At 45.6% G+C, this 16,415-nt stretch overlaps 1 protein-coding gene across 5 annotated transcripts in view; it reads left to right on the top strand.

The window, feature by feature from the left end:
* Nucleotides 1-710: 710 nt before the first annotated feature.
* The window catches only part of MEI1 (meiotic double-stranded break formation protein 1), a 93,557-nt gene continuing 77,852 nt past the window's right edge, over nt 711-16,415 (top strand). For 3 of the 5 annotated variants that reach the window (XM_035266065.3, XM_035266067.3, XM_035266063.3), the window contains exons 1-4: nt 711-899; nt 6,492-6,615; nt 7,896-7,946; nt 14,483-14,556. In XM_035266065.3, the coding sequence (XP_035121956.1) occupies nt 726-899; nt 6,492-6,615; nt 7,896-7,946; nt 14,483-14,556 (423 nt within the window). In that variant the 5' untranslated portion in view covers nt 711-725. Of the gene's footprint in view, nt 900-1,918; nt 2,061-6,482; nt 6,616-7,895; nt 7,947-11,844; nt 11,951-14,482; nt 14,557-16,415 lie in introns of those variants that run through there. The other 2 variants (XM_054245011.2, XM_035266066.3) reach the window with 2 other exon arrangements.

Genomic DNA, 16,415 nt, shown 5'->3' with positions numbered 1-16,415 from the left:
TCAGCCTCCCAAAATGCTGGAATTACTGGAGTGAGCCACCACACCTGGCTGAAAGGATACTATTAAAGCAGCTGTCCCCAGCCTTTTTGGCACTAGTGACTGGTTTCGTGGAAGGCATTTTTCCTAGGGACTGGGGGTGGGGGTGAAGGTTGGAGCTCAAACTGTTCCACCTCAGATCATCAGGCATTAGTTGAGATTCTCAGGTCGGTCATGGTGGGTCACGCCTGTAATCCCAGCACTTTGAGGGCCGAGGCGGGCAAATCACTAGGTCAGGAGTTAGAGCCATATGGTGAAACCTGCCTCTACTAAAAACACAAAAATTAGCTGGGCGTGGTGGTGCGTGCCTTTAGTCCCAGCTCCTCAGGAGGCTGAGGCAGAAAAATCGCTTGAACCTGGGAGGTGGAGGTGGCAGTGAGCCGAGATTGTGCCACTGCACTCCAGCCTGGGCGACAGAGCGAGACTCTGAAAAAAAATTACTTTTCAACTTTGGGTGTGGTGAAGACATTCCTGCAGGGTTCTAAGCGCAAACTGCTTTTGGCTTAGTTAGACACGATTCAGAGCCCTTGCGCCCGCCACTCACCCTCAGGTGCAGCTGCTCGCCTGAGACTGCGGCTTCCAGGGTCCGCGCAGGCGCATTCTACAACGACGCAGGCGTGTCCTCTAACTGCGCATGCGTGCAGGCTGCGCGGGAAAACGTTCTGCCTCAGCGAGAGACAAACGAGGAGATGGCTGTGAGGCAGGCGGCGACGGCGGGCACTCCCGAGCCCAGAAGGGACGAAGAGGCGGCTCTGCTTTTCGAGAGGACCCATTACCGGCACGACTCGCGCTGGCTGCTGCCTGTGCCCCCCCGCCTGTGCCTGGCCTGCACGCTGGAGCTGCTGCCCGAGCCCGGCGTGTCGGTGCGGGTGGAACTCTTTCTTTGGAAGACCTGGGTTTGGGCATTACCCTCAGCAAACGCGGCCGGTCCCTCGCCAGACCCGCTCCGGTGAACCCGACGCGAAACCGGGCCCCCGCGCGGTGTGCACGCTCCTCCCTGTCAGCCCGCCCCGCACCCGGTCACAGCGGCTTCGCGGTCCCCTCGGCCCCAGGCTGGCCTGTTGGCCTCCTGGCTGTGCGCCGGGAAGGGCGGAAATCCGGATCCCTCGGGACCTCACCCAGTCTCAGGGACACACCTTCCCGCTTTCCGCCCTCTGGCCCCTTCATTTGCTGGCCCTGCCTCCATTTCCCCAGGATTCAGCCTTAGCTCAGGCTCCCGCCATTTCTGTCCCCACTCACCTGCGGGCCAGGCGCACAGGCGGTGGCCGTTCCTCATTCCCTTCAGCTGTCCACGTGTGAATCTGAGGAGAGGCTGCCTGGGATCGGGGGGACAGGAGTGACAGGTTACAGCTGGGCGGAAGTGGGGTGAAAGGGAAGACCTTTCCCCTGGCAGAGTTGGCTGGGCTGCCTGGGCCTTCAGTGCCTACTTGCGTTTGTAATGAGGTGGTTTTTTTTTTTTTTTTTTTTTTTTTTGAGATGACTGTTGCCCAGGCTGGAGTGCAGTGGCGCAGTCTCGGCTCACTGCAACCTCGTCTCCCGTGTTCAAGCGATTCTCCTGCCTCAGCCTCCCAAGTAGCTGGGACTATAGGCGCCTGCCACCATGCCCGGCTAATTTTTTTTTTTTTTTTTTTGAGACAGAGTCTCGCTGTGTCGCCAGGCGCCAGGCTGGAGTGCAGTGGCGCGATCTCGGCTCACTGCAACCTCCGCCTCCAAGGTTCAAGCAATGCTCCCGCCTCAGCCTCCCGAGTAGCTGGGATTACAGGTGCACGCCACCATGCCCAGCTAATTTTTGTATTTTTAGTAGAGACAGGGTTTCACCTTGTTGGCCAGGATGGTCTGGTTCTCTTGACGTCATGATCCGCTCACCTCGGCCTCCCAAAGTGCTGGGATTACAGGCGTGAGCCACCGCGCCCGGCCTAATTTTTGTGTTTTTAGTAGAGACCGGCTTTCACCATATTGGCCAGGCTCGAACTGCTGACCTCGTGATCTACCTGCCTTGGCTTCCCAAAGTGCTGGAGTTACAGGTGTGAGCCATGGCAGTGACTTTTGTTGTCCATGGAGGCATCCAAGTCAAGTTTCTCTCAAATTCATGGGAGGGGAATTCGTGATTGGGGGTTTGGCTAGATCAGCAGTTCCTTTTTTTATTTTTGGAGAGAGAGTCTCCAGGGTGTCAACCTACATTGCCTTGGCGGTCTTGAACTCTTATTCCAAGGCGATTTCCCCACCTTGGTCCCCCAAAGTGCCAGTATGACAGGTATGAGCCACTGAGCCTGGCTGCATTCTCAAATATTTTGATATTTTCATCTCAGGATCCCGTCATACAAAGTTTGAAAGTCTGCCTGATCCCAAAATCATGATAGATTTCCTGATGACAACAGAAGGAGCAAATATAAACTTTAGAACATTTATTTTTTATTCCTATTTTCAGGAATTAACCCACACCAGCCTCACAATGTCCCTAGAGAGATATATACCATTGTCCCATTTTATAAATGGAAAGACACTGCAGATTTTTTTTTTTTTTTTTTTTTTTTTTTGAGACAGAGTATTGCTCTTGTTACCCAGTGCAATGGCGCGATCTCGGCTCACTGCAGCCTCCGCCTCCTGGGTTCAGGCAATTCTCCTGCCTCAGCCTCCCGAGTAGCTGGGATTTCAGGCACACGCCACCATGTCCACCTAATTTTTTGTATCTTTAGTAGAGACGGGGTTTCACCATTTTGACCAGGATGGTCTCGATCTCTTGACCTCGTGATCCACCCGCCTCGGCCTCCCAAAGTGCTGGGATTACAGGCACGAGCCACTGCGCCTGGCCGACACTGCAGATTTTTAAGCAGGAGAGGAACCTTCATACAAAGTTGTTGACCCCAAGTAGCTTTTGTTTATGTGGGTTACATCCACTGATTTATTTATTTTTTTAAGACGGAGTCTTGCTCTGTAGCCCAGGCTGGAATGCAATGGTGTGATCTTAGCTCACTGCAACCTCTGCCTCCTGGGTCCTGTTTCAAGCAATTTTCCTGCCTCAGCCTCCTGAGTAGCTGTGATTACAGGCATGTGCCATCATGCCCAGCTAATTTTTGTATTTTTAGTAGAGATAGGGTTTCACCATGTTAGCCAGGCTGGTCTTGAACTCCAGACCATGTGATCCAACCTCCTCAGCCTCCCAAAGTGCTGGGATTACAGGCATGAGCCACCGCTCCCAGGTATATTAACAAATTTTGTGGGTTTTTTTGAGACAGGTCTCACCCTGTTGCCCAGGCTGGAGTGCAGTGGCACGATCGTAGCTCACTGCAGCCTTGACCTCCTGTGCTCAAGTGATCCTCCTACCTCATCCTCATAAGTAGCTGAGGCTACAGGTGTGCAACACCATGCCCAGTGAATTTTTTATTATTTATTGTTACAGGGTCTCACTATGTTGCCCAGGCTGGTCTCAAACTCCTGCATTCAAGCTGTGGTCTTCTCGCCTCAGCCTCCCATTGTGCTGGAATACAGGCATAAGCCATTGTGCCTGGCCCATAAGTAATTTTTTATTGTGGCAAAATACAGATAATATACAGTTTACCATTTTTAGATTTTTTTTTTTTTTTGAGACACAGTCTTGCTCTGTCGCCCAGGCTGAAGTGCAGTGGTGTGATCTCAGCTCACTGCAAACTCTACCTCCTGGGTTCAAATGATTCTCCTGCCTCAGCCTCCTGACTAGCTGGAATTACAGGCACGTGCCAACACACCCAGCAAATTTAGTAGAGATGGGAGTTTCACCATGTTGGTGACGCTGATCTGGATACTCCTGAGCTTGTGATTCACCTGCCTTGGCTTCCCAAAGTGTTGAGAATACAGGCATGAGCCACTGCACCCAGCCATTTTTAGATCTTTTTAAGTGTTCAGTCTTGTGGCATAAGTAATTTTAAAAAATAGAAATAACTGTATTTTCTCAAGAAAGATAGTGACGGGGTGGTTTTATTTTATATTTTTGCAAGTTGCTTTAATTGAAGGCAGCTTGGCCAGGCGCAGTGGCTCATGCCTGTAATCTCACTGCTTTGGGAGGTAGAGGCTGAAGGATTACTGGAACCCAGGAGTTCAAGGCTGCAGTGACCTATGATCAAGTCACTGCACTCCATCTTGGGCAACAGAGCGAGACCCTGTCTCTCCTAAACAAAAACAGCTGGATTTTTATCTATTTCTACAGTCTGTTGTGATATAATGTCATGTAGTATCAAAAACTCCACTGTACAATTGTGGGAGAATAAGAATAAGAAAGACTGTCAGGGCACGGTGGCTCATGCTTGTAATCAGAGCACTTTGGGAGGCTGAGACAGTTGGATCACCTGAGATTGGGAGTTCAAGACCAGCCTGACCAACATGGAGAAACCCTGTTTCTACTAATTTTGTAAAGACTCTACTAAACCCTGTCTTTACTAATTTTGTAAAAATACAAAATTAGCGGGTGTGGTGGCAAATTCCTATACTCCCAGCTACTTGGGAGGCTGAGGCAGGAGAATCACTTGAAACCCGGAGGCATAGGTTAGGGCGAGCCAAGATCACACCATTGGACTCCAGCCTGGGTAACGAGCGAAACTTCATCTCAAACACAAACAAACAAAAAAGACCAAGACCAAGAACATTGTAATATTATATGAAACTATTTTTGTTCTTGTGGACAAGAAGTTCTGAGGTTGCTATTCTTGGACAGTAAATCAGAGATTAATAAGACAGTGCAGCAGGAGAGAAAATAAGAGAACATGTTATTTAGAACTTAGAAGAATGAACATGTTTGTGGTCAAGTGCTGTTCAGGGTAAGGAGAGGAATTAGGAAAGGTTTCTTAGAGGAGGAAGCATTCAAATTAGGGTTAAGAAGATAGGTGAGATTTGGACCAGAGGAAGTGGGAGGCTGATTATCCCAGGAGGTAGGTGTTAGAAGGATGGGTTTTGGAGATAATCTTGGTGTTTGAAGCGAAATTAAGAGATGAGATTGGAGAGGCAGGTAGGTTGAGGACAGTACTTTGAAGAGTTTTAAACCAAGCTAAGGAGCTTGAACTTAATCTGTCAGATGAAGGGGAGTTACTGGGATTTTTGAGTAGCTCATGTAGATCACTACTTTAATCTAAGGAAAAACAGGAGACTTACAGTAGCACAGAAGAGAAGCAATAAGAGATGTAATTTCTGCCTTTTATTGAAGAAACTTTTTTTTTTTTGAGACGGAGTTTCGCTCTTGTTACCCAGGCTGGAGTGCAATGGCGCGATCTCGGCTCACCACAACCTCCGCCTCTTGGGATCAGGCAATTCTCCTGCCTCAGCCTCCCGAGTAGCTGGGGTTACTGGCATGCGCCACCGTGCCCAGCTAATTTTTTGTATTTTTAGTAGAGACAGGGTTTCACCATGTTGACCAGGATGGTCTTCATCTCTTGACCTTGTGATTCACCCACCTCGGCCTCCCAAAGTGCTGGGATTACAGGCGTGAGCCACCGCGCCCAGCCGAAACTTTTTTTTTAATGGAGTTTCGCTCTTGTTGCCCAGGCTGGAGTTGCCCTGGCTGGTGCAATCTTGGCTCACTGCAACCTCTGCCTGCCAGGTTCAAGCAATTCTTCTGCCTCAGCCTTCTCAGTAGCTGGGATTACAGGCACCACCACTACATCCGGCTAATTTTTTGTATTTTTAGTAGAGATGAGGTTTCACAATGTTGGCTAGGCTGGTCTCAAACTCCTGACCTTAGCTGACCCACCCAGCCCGGCCTCCCAAAGTGCTGGGATTACAGGTGTGAGCTACCGCACCTGGCTTGAACACACTTTTCTTAACCTCATTGCTCACTAATTAAAGAGGTGATACAGTCAGTTATACTTGTTTTCTGGTTCTATCCTCAGTGTTTACCCTTTTTTGACCTAACTTTTGCTATTGTCATGAGCACATCACTCAACTTCTACCCAGTTCCCTTTAAAAGGAAGTGACTTGAGTATGAGGATTTGTGGCTACATTGAATAGAAGGATGTGTTTTCTCTACTTACCTCTGTTATGAAGGGGCCCAGTATTACCTCCCCAGATGATTGAAGTGGAAAGAACACTGATCTTAGGTCAGACCTATATTGGAGACTTAGATTTGAATCCTTGGGAAAGTCTCAACTTCAGTTTTCTCATCTTCAAAATGGTGATCATATCTATTTTTGCTTTCTTCACCAACTTGTAAGGTTTGAATGAGCTGGTAGACAAAAGTGATTTGTGAAGAGTAAATTGCTATGTAAGTGTAGGGCATTATGAACCTTAGCTCATGTATAATCCTTTGTATGAACATAGGATTCCTCTGTGTAAATGATATTCTTTTTCAACCTCCCTTTAAGGAGTATGGATCTCACCATAGTTTAAATGATCCCTCCAGTATCATCTTGTAATTGTGTTTGGAAATTACAATTCTTGGGTTCAGAATAGCTAAGATTTGATTTCTGTTAAATACTTTTCTTTGCTTCAAGTTGGTGCGCAAGAAGCACATGTTGTCCTGCTTCCAAGATGCCCTTGTAAGGCACACCTCCCTGGTCACACAACTGGTGTCTCAGGATCAGAGAGTCTGCATGCACTTCATAAGTGTGGTTTTTGGTAAGATTAAGATGGAAATTTGACATGAGTTTTGCATGTATAGTATGTATATCTGCTTTTGGGGATCTTGGAGAAATGGTCTTAGAAAGATTATTTAGATTTTCTGTATTGTAACACTTTATTAGCAAATTGTTTTGTCATAATGATGTAGAAATGGACCCTTTTCCAAGATCCAAGATGCATTTTACAGTAACTGGCTTTACTAGAGCCAAAATGTTAGTAAAAGTGTGAAGGTGAAAATGGGAAATGTTGGCTAAGCGTGGTAGCTCATGCCTGTAGTCCCAGAACTTTGGGAGGCTGCAGCAGGTAGATCATTTGAGGTCAGGAGTTTGAGACCAGCCTGGTCTACATGCTAAAACCCCTGTCCCTACTTAAAATACAAAAAGTAGCTGGATGTGGTGGTACATAACTGTAGTCCCAGCTACTCGGGAGGCTGATGCATGAGAATGAATCCTGGTGACAGAGGTTGCAGTGAGCCGAGTTCTTGCCACCACACCCCAGCCCGGGTGACAGAGCAAGACTTCGTCTCCAAAAAATAAAAATTATTCAAAGATTCCAGCATACATGGTCTTTGTACAGGACCAGATTGGAGTCTGCTGACCTAGGAATGACCCTGCTCAAGTTACTTTTCCTCTCCTGTGCTTTAATATCTTCATGTGTGAAGTGTGATGGATTAAATTTTATCTGAGGTTCTTTTAATATGATGATAATGTCCAATGGAATGAGCCCTTTCAGAGAGAAAGGCAGCTAACTTACATTGGGTGCTTTTCTATGCCAGAGACTTATCAGGCTTTTAACTACCAAGACAGTCTTTTAAGGGAGATGGGATGATCTCCAAGCTTCAGGGAGGTCATTCTAACAAGTGACAGAGCTGGAATTTTATCCCAGGTCTGTCATAGACTCCAGAGCATTTTTTTTTTTTTTTGCTGTAACACATTGACAATTCTTAACTTTTTTTTTTTTTTGAGATGGTGTCTTGCTCTTTTGTCCAGGCTGGAGTGCAGTGGCTCAATCTCAGCTCACTTCAACCTCTGCCTCTTGGGTTCAAGCAGTTCTCCTGCCTCGGCTTCCCAAGTGGCTGGGATTACAGGCATGTGCCACCACACCTGGCTAATTTTTATATTTTTAGTAGAGATGGGGTTTTGCCATATTGGTCAGGCTGGTCTTGAACTCCTGACCTCAGGTGATCTGCTCACCTCAGCCTCCCAAAGAGCTGGGATACAGGCATGCACCACTGTGCCCCATCTGACCACTCCTTTCTTACCTCCCTCTGCTTTAAGGACTATTATGCACTGTGGAAGATGGGAGTGTGACAGACCTGTGTATTGAAGGTAAGTTGAAAGCATCGTATCTAGTGCTTGGAGATGAAAGTTATCAGTCTGTAGGCCAAAACCTCAATATAAAAAAAAAAAAAGAACGTATCAGTCTGAATTGCAGCTCTGGTTACTTGAGACCTTGGTGAAATTGTCCATTTAGAGACAGATAAGAGGAACTCCATTAGTTTTCAATCATTAATTCAATATTTGTTTCTTACTTTTTTTTTTTTTTGAGACAGATTCGCTCTTGTTGCCCAGGCTGGAGTGCAGTGGCCATCTTGGCTCACTGTAGTCTCCACCTCCTAGGTTTAAGCAATTCTCCTGCTTCAGCCTCCTGAGTAGTTGTGAGTAGCTGGGATTATAGGCATGTGCCACCATGCCTGGTTAATTTTGTATTTTTAGTAGAGATGGGGTTTCTCTGTGTTGGTCAGGCTGGTCTTGAACTCCCGACCTCAGGTGATCTGCCTGCCTTGGCCTCCTAAAGTGCTAGAATTACAGGCATGAGCCACTGCACCAGGCTGTTTCTTTTATTTTGAGACAGAATCCTGCTCTGTTGCCTGGGCTGGAGTGCATTGGTGTGATCTTGGCTTACTGCAACCTCCACCTCACCAGTTCAATCGATCCTCCTGCCTCAGTGTCCCAAGTAGCTGAGATCTAATTTTTTTGTAATTTTACTAGAGATGGGGTTTCATCATGTTGGCCAGGCAGGTCTCAAACTCCTGACCTCAGGTGACTCACCCACCTTGGCCTCCCAAAGTGCTGGGATTATAAGTGTGAGCCACTGTGCCTGGCCTAACATTTCTTTCTTTCTCTCTGTCCCTCTTTCTCTGTCTTTTTTTTTGAGACAGAGTTTCACTCTTGTTACCCAGGCTGGAGTGCAATGGCACGATCTTGGCTCACTGCAACCTCCGCCTCCTGGGTTCAAGCAATTCTCCCACTTCAGCCTCCTGAGTAGCTGGGATTACAGGCACGCACCACCATGCCCAGCTATTTTTGTATTTTTAGTAGAGACGGGGTTTTACCATGTTGACCAGGATGGTCTCGATCTCTTGACCTTGTGATCCACCGCCTCGGCCTCCCAAAGTGCTGGGATTACAGGCTTGATCCACCGCGCCCGGCCTTTCTTTTTTTTAAAATTGAGACAGGGCCTCATTTCATCGCCCAGGCTGGAATGCAGTGGTGCAGTCATAGCTTACTGCAGCCTTGAACTCCTGGGTTCAAGCAATCTTCCTGCTGCAGCCTTCCAAGTAGCTGCAATTACAGGTGTGCACCACCATGACTGGCTAAAAAAAATTCTTTTCATAGAGACAGGGACTTACCAGGCTGGTCTCAAACTGCTAGCCTCAAGCAATCCTCCTGCCTTGGCCTCCCAGAGTGCTGAGATTATAGGCGTGAGCCACCGTACCTGGCCTGACATTTTTTCATTGCTAGATACTAGATCAGGCACTAGGGATACATAGATAGATAAGACGTGATCCCTGTCCTCTAGGAGCTTACAATGTGGAGAAGAGAATGACTGACAGGTAAATAACTAGAGTTGATGAGTGCTATTACAGAGGCACATACAAAACTTTTTTTATTATATCATATTGGTTCACTGAAAGTTGTCTGGTAGCACATACCTGTAATGCCAGCTACCCCAGAGGCTGAGGCAGGAGAATCACTTGAACCCGAAAGGCCAGGTGGCAGTGAGCTGAGATTGCGCCATTGTACTCCACACTGGGCAATAAGAGTGAAACTCTGTCTCAAAAAAAAAAAAAAAACTGTTGAAGTGGACTGAGCATGGTAGCACATGCCTTCAGTCCCAACTACTTGGGAGCTTAAGGCGGGAAGGTCCCTTGAGCCCAGGATTTTGAGGTGACAGTGAACTATGATTGGCCCTCTGTACTCTAGGCTGGATGACAAAGTGACATTCCCTTCTCTTAAAAAAAAAGTAAACAAAAAATTGTCAAAGTGCATGGGTTTACTTACAAAGGATTTGTAGAGAAAGAAGGTAAGAGCCTTGGTATTCGAGGATTCCTGCAGAGTTAGAATTGTACTAGTTAGGATCCAGTCAAGAAATAGAAACCATACCAATTATTTGAATAGAAAGAAACTTTAAAGAATGGTTAAGTAGGCCAGGCATGGTGGCTCATGCCTGTAATCCCAGCACTTTGAAGTCAGGAGTTCGAGACCAGCCTGGCTAACATGGTGAAACCCTATCTCTACCAAAAATACAAAAAAATAAAAATTAGCTGCACATGGTGGTGGGTGCCTGTAATCCCAACTATTCGGAGGCTGAGGCAGGAGAATCACTTGAACCTGGGTGGCGGAGGTTGCAGTGAGCTGAGATTGCACCCCTGCACTCCAGCCTGGGTGACACAGCAAGACCCTGTCTTAATTTAAAAAAAAAAAAAAAGAATATTGGTTAAGTAGGTAACTGAAGAAAAAGAGAACAACCACATTTTCATGGAGGTAGTAATTACAGAAAACAATTCCCTCACTGGGGCTGAGGGAAAAAAGGAAAGAGGCTGGATGGTTAAAGCTTAGAAGTTTGGAGGAGGGGCGCACATGTGAAACTGAGACCACTGAGTGGCACTGACTAGATAATACTGTTGTCTCTGGAGAAGGAGAGATGTAATGAAGGTGGTTCTGGAAAAACTGCAGGCTGGATTCAGCTGCTGTCATAGAATGGCACTGCCACTGCCAGGATAAAGAATTGCTAAGGTGCCAGGCACTGTGGTGTGGGTCTGTAGTCCTAGCTACTCAGGAGATTGAGGCGAGAAGGATCACTTGAGCTCAGGAGTTCAAGTCCAACCTGGGCATCATAGCAAGACTGTCTCTTAAAAAACATAAATATTAAGAGGGAAGTGCATTATATGAATGAGAAGGAGTGTATTTGAATGGGAGGCAGACAGGAAACTCATAGGAAACAAAGAGGAAGGAGAAAATTCCTTCTTCCTACAGCCTTGTTATCTCTTTCTAGTGCTCATTATTGGCAGAGCTTAATGGGGTTCAGCTACCACAGCAAAAATGTTGTTTGCAGAGTCCAGCCCTAGTATCCCAAGGCAAAGTACAGGGTGGGTTTTGGAGCTGAAAGACAATAGTGAAATTACTGGTTTGGTCCATTCCTTTGGATACTTGGTGTCCAAACACCCTTCTCCACACATTTGAACTCCCACAAGAACAAAAAGAACTTTGTTTCTACCTAACAAGATCAAACTAGCCTTCATTCATATACTTCATATAAACTAAGTCATTCTCAATTTGTCCCCAGTGTATGGAGATGGAAAGTTCCAATACTAAGTATACACATTTCTGGAAGACAGTCATACCATCCATCTCTGGGGATTGTTTATTTGTTTGTTTATTTATTTATTTTTTTGAGACGGAGTCTTGCTCTGTCGCCCAGGCTGGAGTGCAGTGGCGTGATCTCAGCTCACTGCAACCTCCGCCTCCCGGGCTGCCTCAGCCTCCTGAGTAGCTGGGACTACAGGTGGTTGCTACCATGCCCAGCTAAATTTTTTTTTATTTTTAGTAGAGACAGGGTTTCACTGTGTTAGCCAGGATGGTCTCGATCTCCTGACCTCGTGATCTGTCCATTTTGGCCTCCCAAAGTGGTGGGATTACAGGTGTGATCTACCGTGCCTGGCCTATTTATTTATTTATTTGTTTTGAGACAAGGTCTCACTCTGTTGCTCAAGCTGGAGTGCAGTGATGTGATCTCGGCTCACTGAAACCTCCACCTCCCAGGTTCAAGTGATTCTCCTCTCTTAGTCTCCTGAATGTCTGGGATTACTCACATAAGGCACCACGGCTGGCTAATTTTTGTATTTTTATTAGAGGCGGGATTTTGCCATGTTGCCCAGGCTGGTCTTGAACTTATTTCTCTCTCTTTTTGTTTTATTTTTTTACTTTTGCCTCATTTGTGAAGTGAGTTCCTTGATCCAAGTGATGTTGTGCAGAATACTATGACATTGAATAAGCGATTCTGTAAGCTTACAGATGTATTTTTGGCAGAAGTATTATGGTTTGGGAGGGTAAGTTCATATTCAGAATACATGTTTATTCCAGTGAGGACAAATTTCTACCCCTCCAGGATGGAAGATGTATAGTGTAATCCACATGACACCATATAATTGGCTGGTGCCCTCAGGAATGGCGCCATGCTGGGGTCTTAGTGTTAGTCTCTGCTGTTGGCAGATTAGACACTCAGTGATAGCAGTAATCAGTTTGGCCTTGACAAGGGAGAGTCCAGGTTGTTGAGCCCCATGCATAGCCTCCAGCTCTGCCACTAAGCCACTTTGTACATGGATCCATTGAATAAGCACTTGATGGCTAGGGAAAGGTGGATTAACATTCAAAAAAATGTGCCATTTTGACCACCTGGTTATTGAGAACCTCTTCTATAGCAGATTTTCTTTAGGGAACATTCACCCAAGAGACAAGTATATCTTCATACTTTATGCTTTCATTCTGAAAGGTCCATCTTCTTCTCCAGGCCTCACTGTTGCCACTATATATATATATAAATTTTTTTTTTCTTTTTAGTCTTGCCCTGTTGCCCAGGTACAGCAAGTCCTTGTACCTGGAGTACAGTGGCAAAATCTTGGCTCACTGCAACCTCTGCCTCCCAGGTTCAAGTGATTCTCCTGCCTCAGCCTCTTGAGTAACTGGAATTACAGGCCACCATGCCTGGCTAATTTTTGTATTATTATTATTTTTTTGAGATGGAGTTTCGCTCTTGTCGCCCAGGCTGGAGTGCAATGGCGCGATCTCGGCTCAGCACAACCTCTGCCTCCTGGGTTCAAGCGATTCTCTTGTCTCAACCTCCTGAGTAGCTGGGATTACAGGCATCTGCCACCACGCCTGGCTAATTTTGTATATTTTTCTGGAGACAGTGTTTCTCCATGTTGGCCAGGTTGCTCTCGAACTCCTGACCTCAGGTGATCCGCCCTCCTCGGCCTCCCAAAGTGCTAGGATTACAGGTGTGAGTCACTACACCTGGCCTAGTCACCAGTCTTTCAATTGTGTCTTCCTCAAGTCTGTGACTATCAGCCAAAGAGTTAGCAGTTGCTTATAAGGCAATACGATCTGTATGTACTTCTGACCCGCTCTCAGTCTAGCTAATATAGACAGTGTACCACTTGTTCTGGCCACCTGGAAGATTTCCCATCATCATTTTCCTTCAAGGCCACCTTCTGGTAGAGCTACAATCCTGCAGCCATGCACTTCTGGTTGGTACCAGTATAGCTTGCAGAACCATTATCAGACCCCAGGAACTCCACCCAGGTGGAGAGCACTGGAGGGATTCTAAGGATCAGGGAGAAGGACTTGCTCCTTCCTCATGGTTCATGTTTGCTTTCTGCCTGCTTCTTGTTTCTTAGCATGTTAGCCTAGAATGCTTCTTGACACTGCAGTGACAGAACCTTCTCACAGCAGCTGCTGAATTTAGTTTGCAGCTTTTCCAACCTTGCAGAATTTCTCCTCAAAGACACGAGCAGAAGTATCACAAATGATTGTAAAGAAGGATTGTAAAGAAGGGTTTGGAGCTGAGAGATAATGTTGTAATAATTGGTATAGGAACTTGCTAATAATTCTTTTTTTTAGTATATATAAAGGAGCAAACTCTGAGGAAGGAAAAAGTAGAGATATTAGATAGCAGTTTCAAACCTGGTTTCACAGTAGACTTATCTGGAGAATTTTAGAAATACACTAGAATTTTATGTTTTGAAAATTATTTTTAAGTATAAAACATATATTAAAATATATTTAAATATAAATATATTTGTGTGTATATATATGTGTATATTTCTTCACATTAAACAATATATTGGGCTTTTCTCTTACACATTCTGATTTAATTGGTCTGGAGTGGGACTTGGGCATTAGTATTTTTTTAAAGCTTCCTAGGTGAGTCTAATGTGCAGCCTGAGTTGAGAACCACTGATATAAAAGAAGTCCAGGCATGGTAACTCACACCTATAATCCCAGCACTTTGGGAATCAGGCAGGAGGATTGCTTAAACCCAGGCATTTGAGATTAGCCTGGGCAACATAGCAAGACCTTGTCTCTACAAAAAAAATTAGAAAGTCCGGGCGTGGCGGCTCATGCCTGTAATTCTAGCACTTTGAGAGGCCAAGGTGGGTGGATCGCCTGAGGTCAGGAGTTGAAGACCAGCCTGGCCATCATGGAGAAACCCCATCTTTAAAAAAAAAAAAATTAGAAAATTAGCCAGGCATGGTGGCATGTACCTATAGTCCAAGCTACTCGAGAGGCTGAGTGGGAGGAACACTTGAGCCCAGGAATTCAAGGCTGCAATGAGCTATATCACACCACTGCACTTTAGCCTGGATGTTGACCATGTTCCTAAACAAAACAAAAAACAGAGAAGAAGCTAGAACTCCTTGAGTTTGGATGTGTACACATAGTTTAATGGAAGAAATAGAAACGAATAATACCAATTATCCCAGGCAAATTACTACCCTACACTGACTGAGTAGAAGGGCCATGGAAGGTGGACTTTGAGTTGGGGGTACCTCCTGGTTAGTAATGCTATTGTGTCTACTCAGTCCTTATTCAGCTCACAACGCAGCTGAAGCTGGAGCAGTCCATCCGTTGCCTGCTGGATGAGTGCCACAAAGAGGTCAGTAAATATCTATGGATTCTTCAGATATCTGAGAGTCCTCAGTTGTCAGAGCTGGATCAAGCATTCTTTGAACAAATGAGAGACTGAAGTTTGTGAGGTCACTGAGTTGGTGGTGGAATCAGAGCTAAGGCCTGGGACCACTGATCCTGTTCCAGTGTTCTTTATAGCTTTCTTCCTTTCTCTTTTTTTTTTTTTTTGAGACAAAGTCTCGCTCTTGTCCCCCAGTCTGGAGTGCAGTGGTGCAATCTCTGCTCACTGCAACATCTGCCTTAAGGTTCAGGCGATTCTCTTGCATCAGCCTTTGGAGGAGCTGGAATTAACAGGCAACTGCCACCATGCCTGGCGAATTTTTGTATTTTTAGTAGAGACGCAGTTTCACCATATTGGCCAGGCTGGTCTTAGATCTCCTGACCTCAGGTAATCCACCCGCCTCGGCCTCCCAAAGTGCTGGGATTACAGGTATGAATCACCATGCTCAGACTTCTTTCTTTCTTTTTATTTTATTTTTTTTGAGACAGAGTCTTGCTCTATCACCAGGCACCAGGCTGGAGTGCAGTGGTGTGATCTCGGCTCACTGCAACCTCTGCCTCCCGGTTCAAGCAATTCTGCCTCAGCCTTTCAAGTAGCTGGGACTATAGGTGAGCGCTACCACGCCCAGCTAATTTTTGTATTTTTAGTAGAGGTGGGGTTTCACTATGCTGGCCAGGATGGTCTCAATTTCTTGACCTCATGATTCGCCTGTCTTGGTCTCCCAAAGTGCTGGGATTACAGGCATGAGCCACCGCGTCCAGCCTCTTTCTTTCTTTCTTTTTTTTTTTCAGATGGAGTTTCTCTCTTGTTGCCCAGGCTGCAGTGCAATGGTGAAATCCCGGCTCACCACAACCTCTGCCTCCCAGGTTCAAGAGATTTTCCTGCCTCAGCCTTCCGAGTAGCTGGGATTACAGGCATGTGCCACTATACCCAGCTAATTTTGTATTTTTAGTAGAGTCAAGGTTTCTCCATATTGGTCAGACTGGTCTTGAACTCCCGCCCTCAGGTGATCTGCCTGCCTCAGCCTCCCAAAGTGTAATCTTATCTACTCAGGAGGCTGAGGCAAGAGAATTGCATGAACCCCCAGGAGGTGAATGTTACAATGAGCCAAGATCACCCCACTGCACCCCAGCCTGGGTAACAAAGCAAGACTCCAACTCAAAAAAAAAAAGTCAGTTAAAGAGTAGTGTTAAGACTGAGTAATAATATCAGAATAACTTTTCATTTATTTTGCAGAAGGAAGACAAATGTTTATCTTAACACCATCACAAGCAACATTTCAATATAAATTATATTTCAATTATGTCATAATTATTTTGCATGTATGATTAATATATTGAATTTATAATTATATATATCAGTGCTTGTCATTATGATGAGCACTTAACATTTATTGAGCACATTGTATAGGCTAGGCACTGTATTAGGTGTTTTATATGCAGTACCTCATTCAGTCCTATCAACCCTGTAAAGCTGTTACTATTGTTATTACCCACCAGAGTTAAGAATCTTGCCAAAAGTGGTATGGCTAGTCAATAGAAAAGGTAAAATGTGGACTACTGACTCTCTCTATAAAGCATGAAGCATAGTACCTGGTATACAGAGAATGTTCAGTAATAGTAGTTATAATAACAATGATAATTTTTTTTTTTTTTTGAGATGGAGTCTCATTCTGCCACCCAGGCTGGAGTGCAGTGTCGTGATTTCGGCTCATTGCAACCTCGGCCTTCTGGGTTCAAGTGATTCTCCTGCCTCAGCCTCCTGAGTATCTGGGATCACAGACATGGGCTACCAGGCCCCACTAATTTTTGCAATTTTAGTAGAGA

This window comes from Callithrix jacchus, chromosome 1 (genome assembly GCF_049354715.1).
Source record: "Callithrix jacchus isolate 240 chromosome 1, calJac240_pri, whole genome shotgun sequence".
Taxonomy (NCBI): Eukaryota; Metazoa; Chordata; class Mammalia; order Primates; family Cebidae; genus Callithrix; species Callithrix jacchus.
This window is presented reverse-complemented; position numbering and strand designations above follow the sequence as displayed.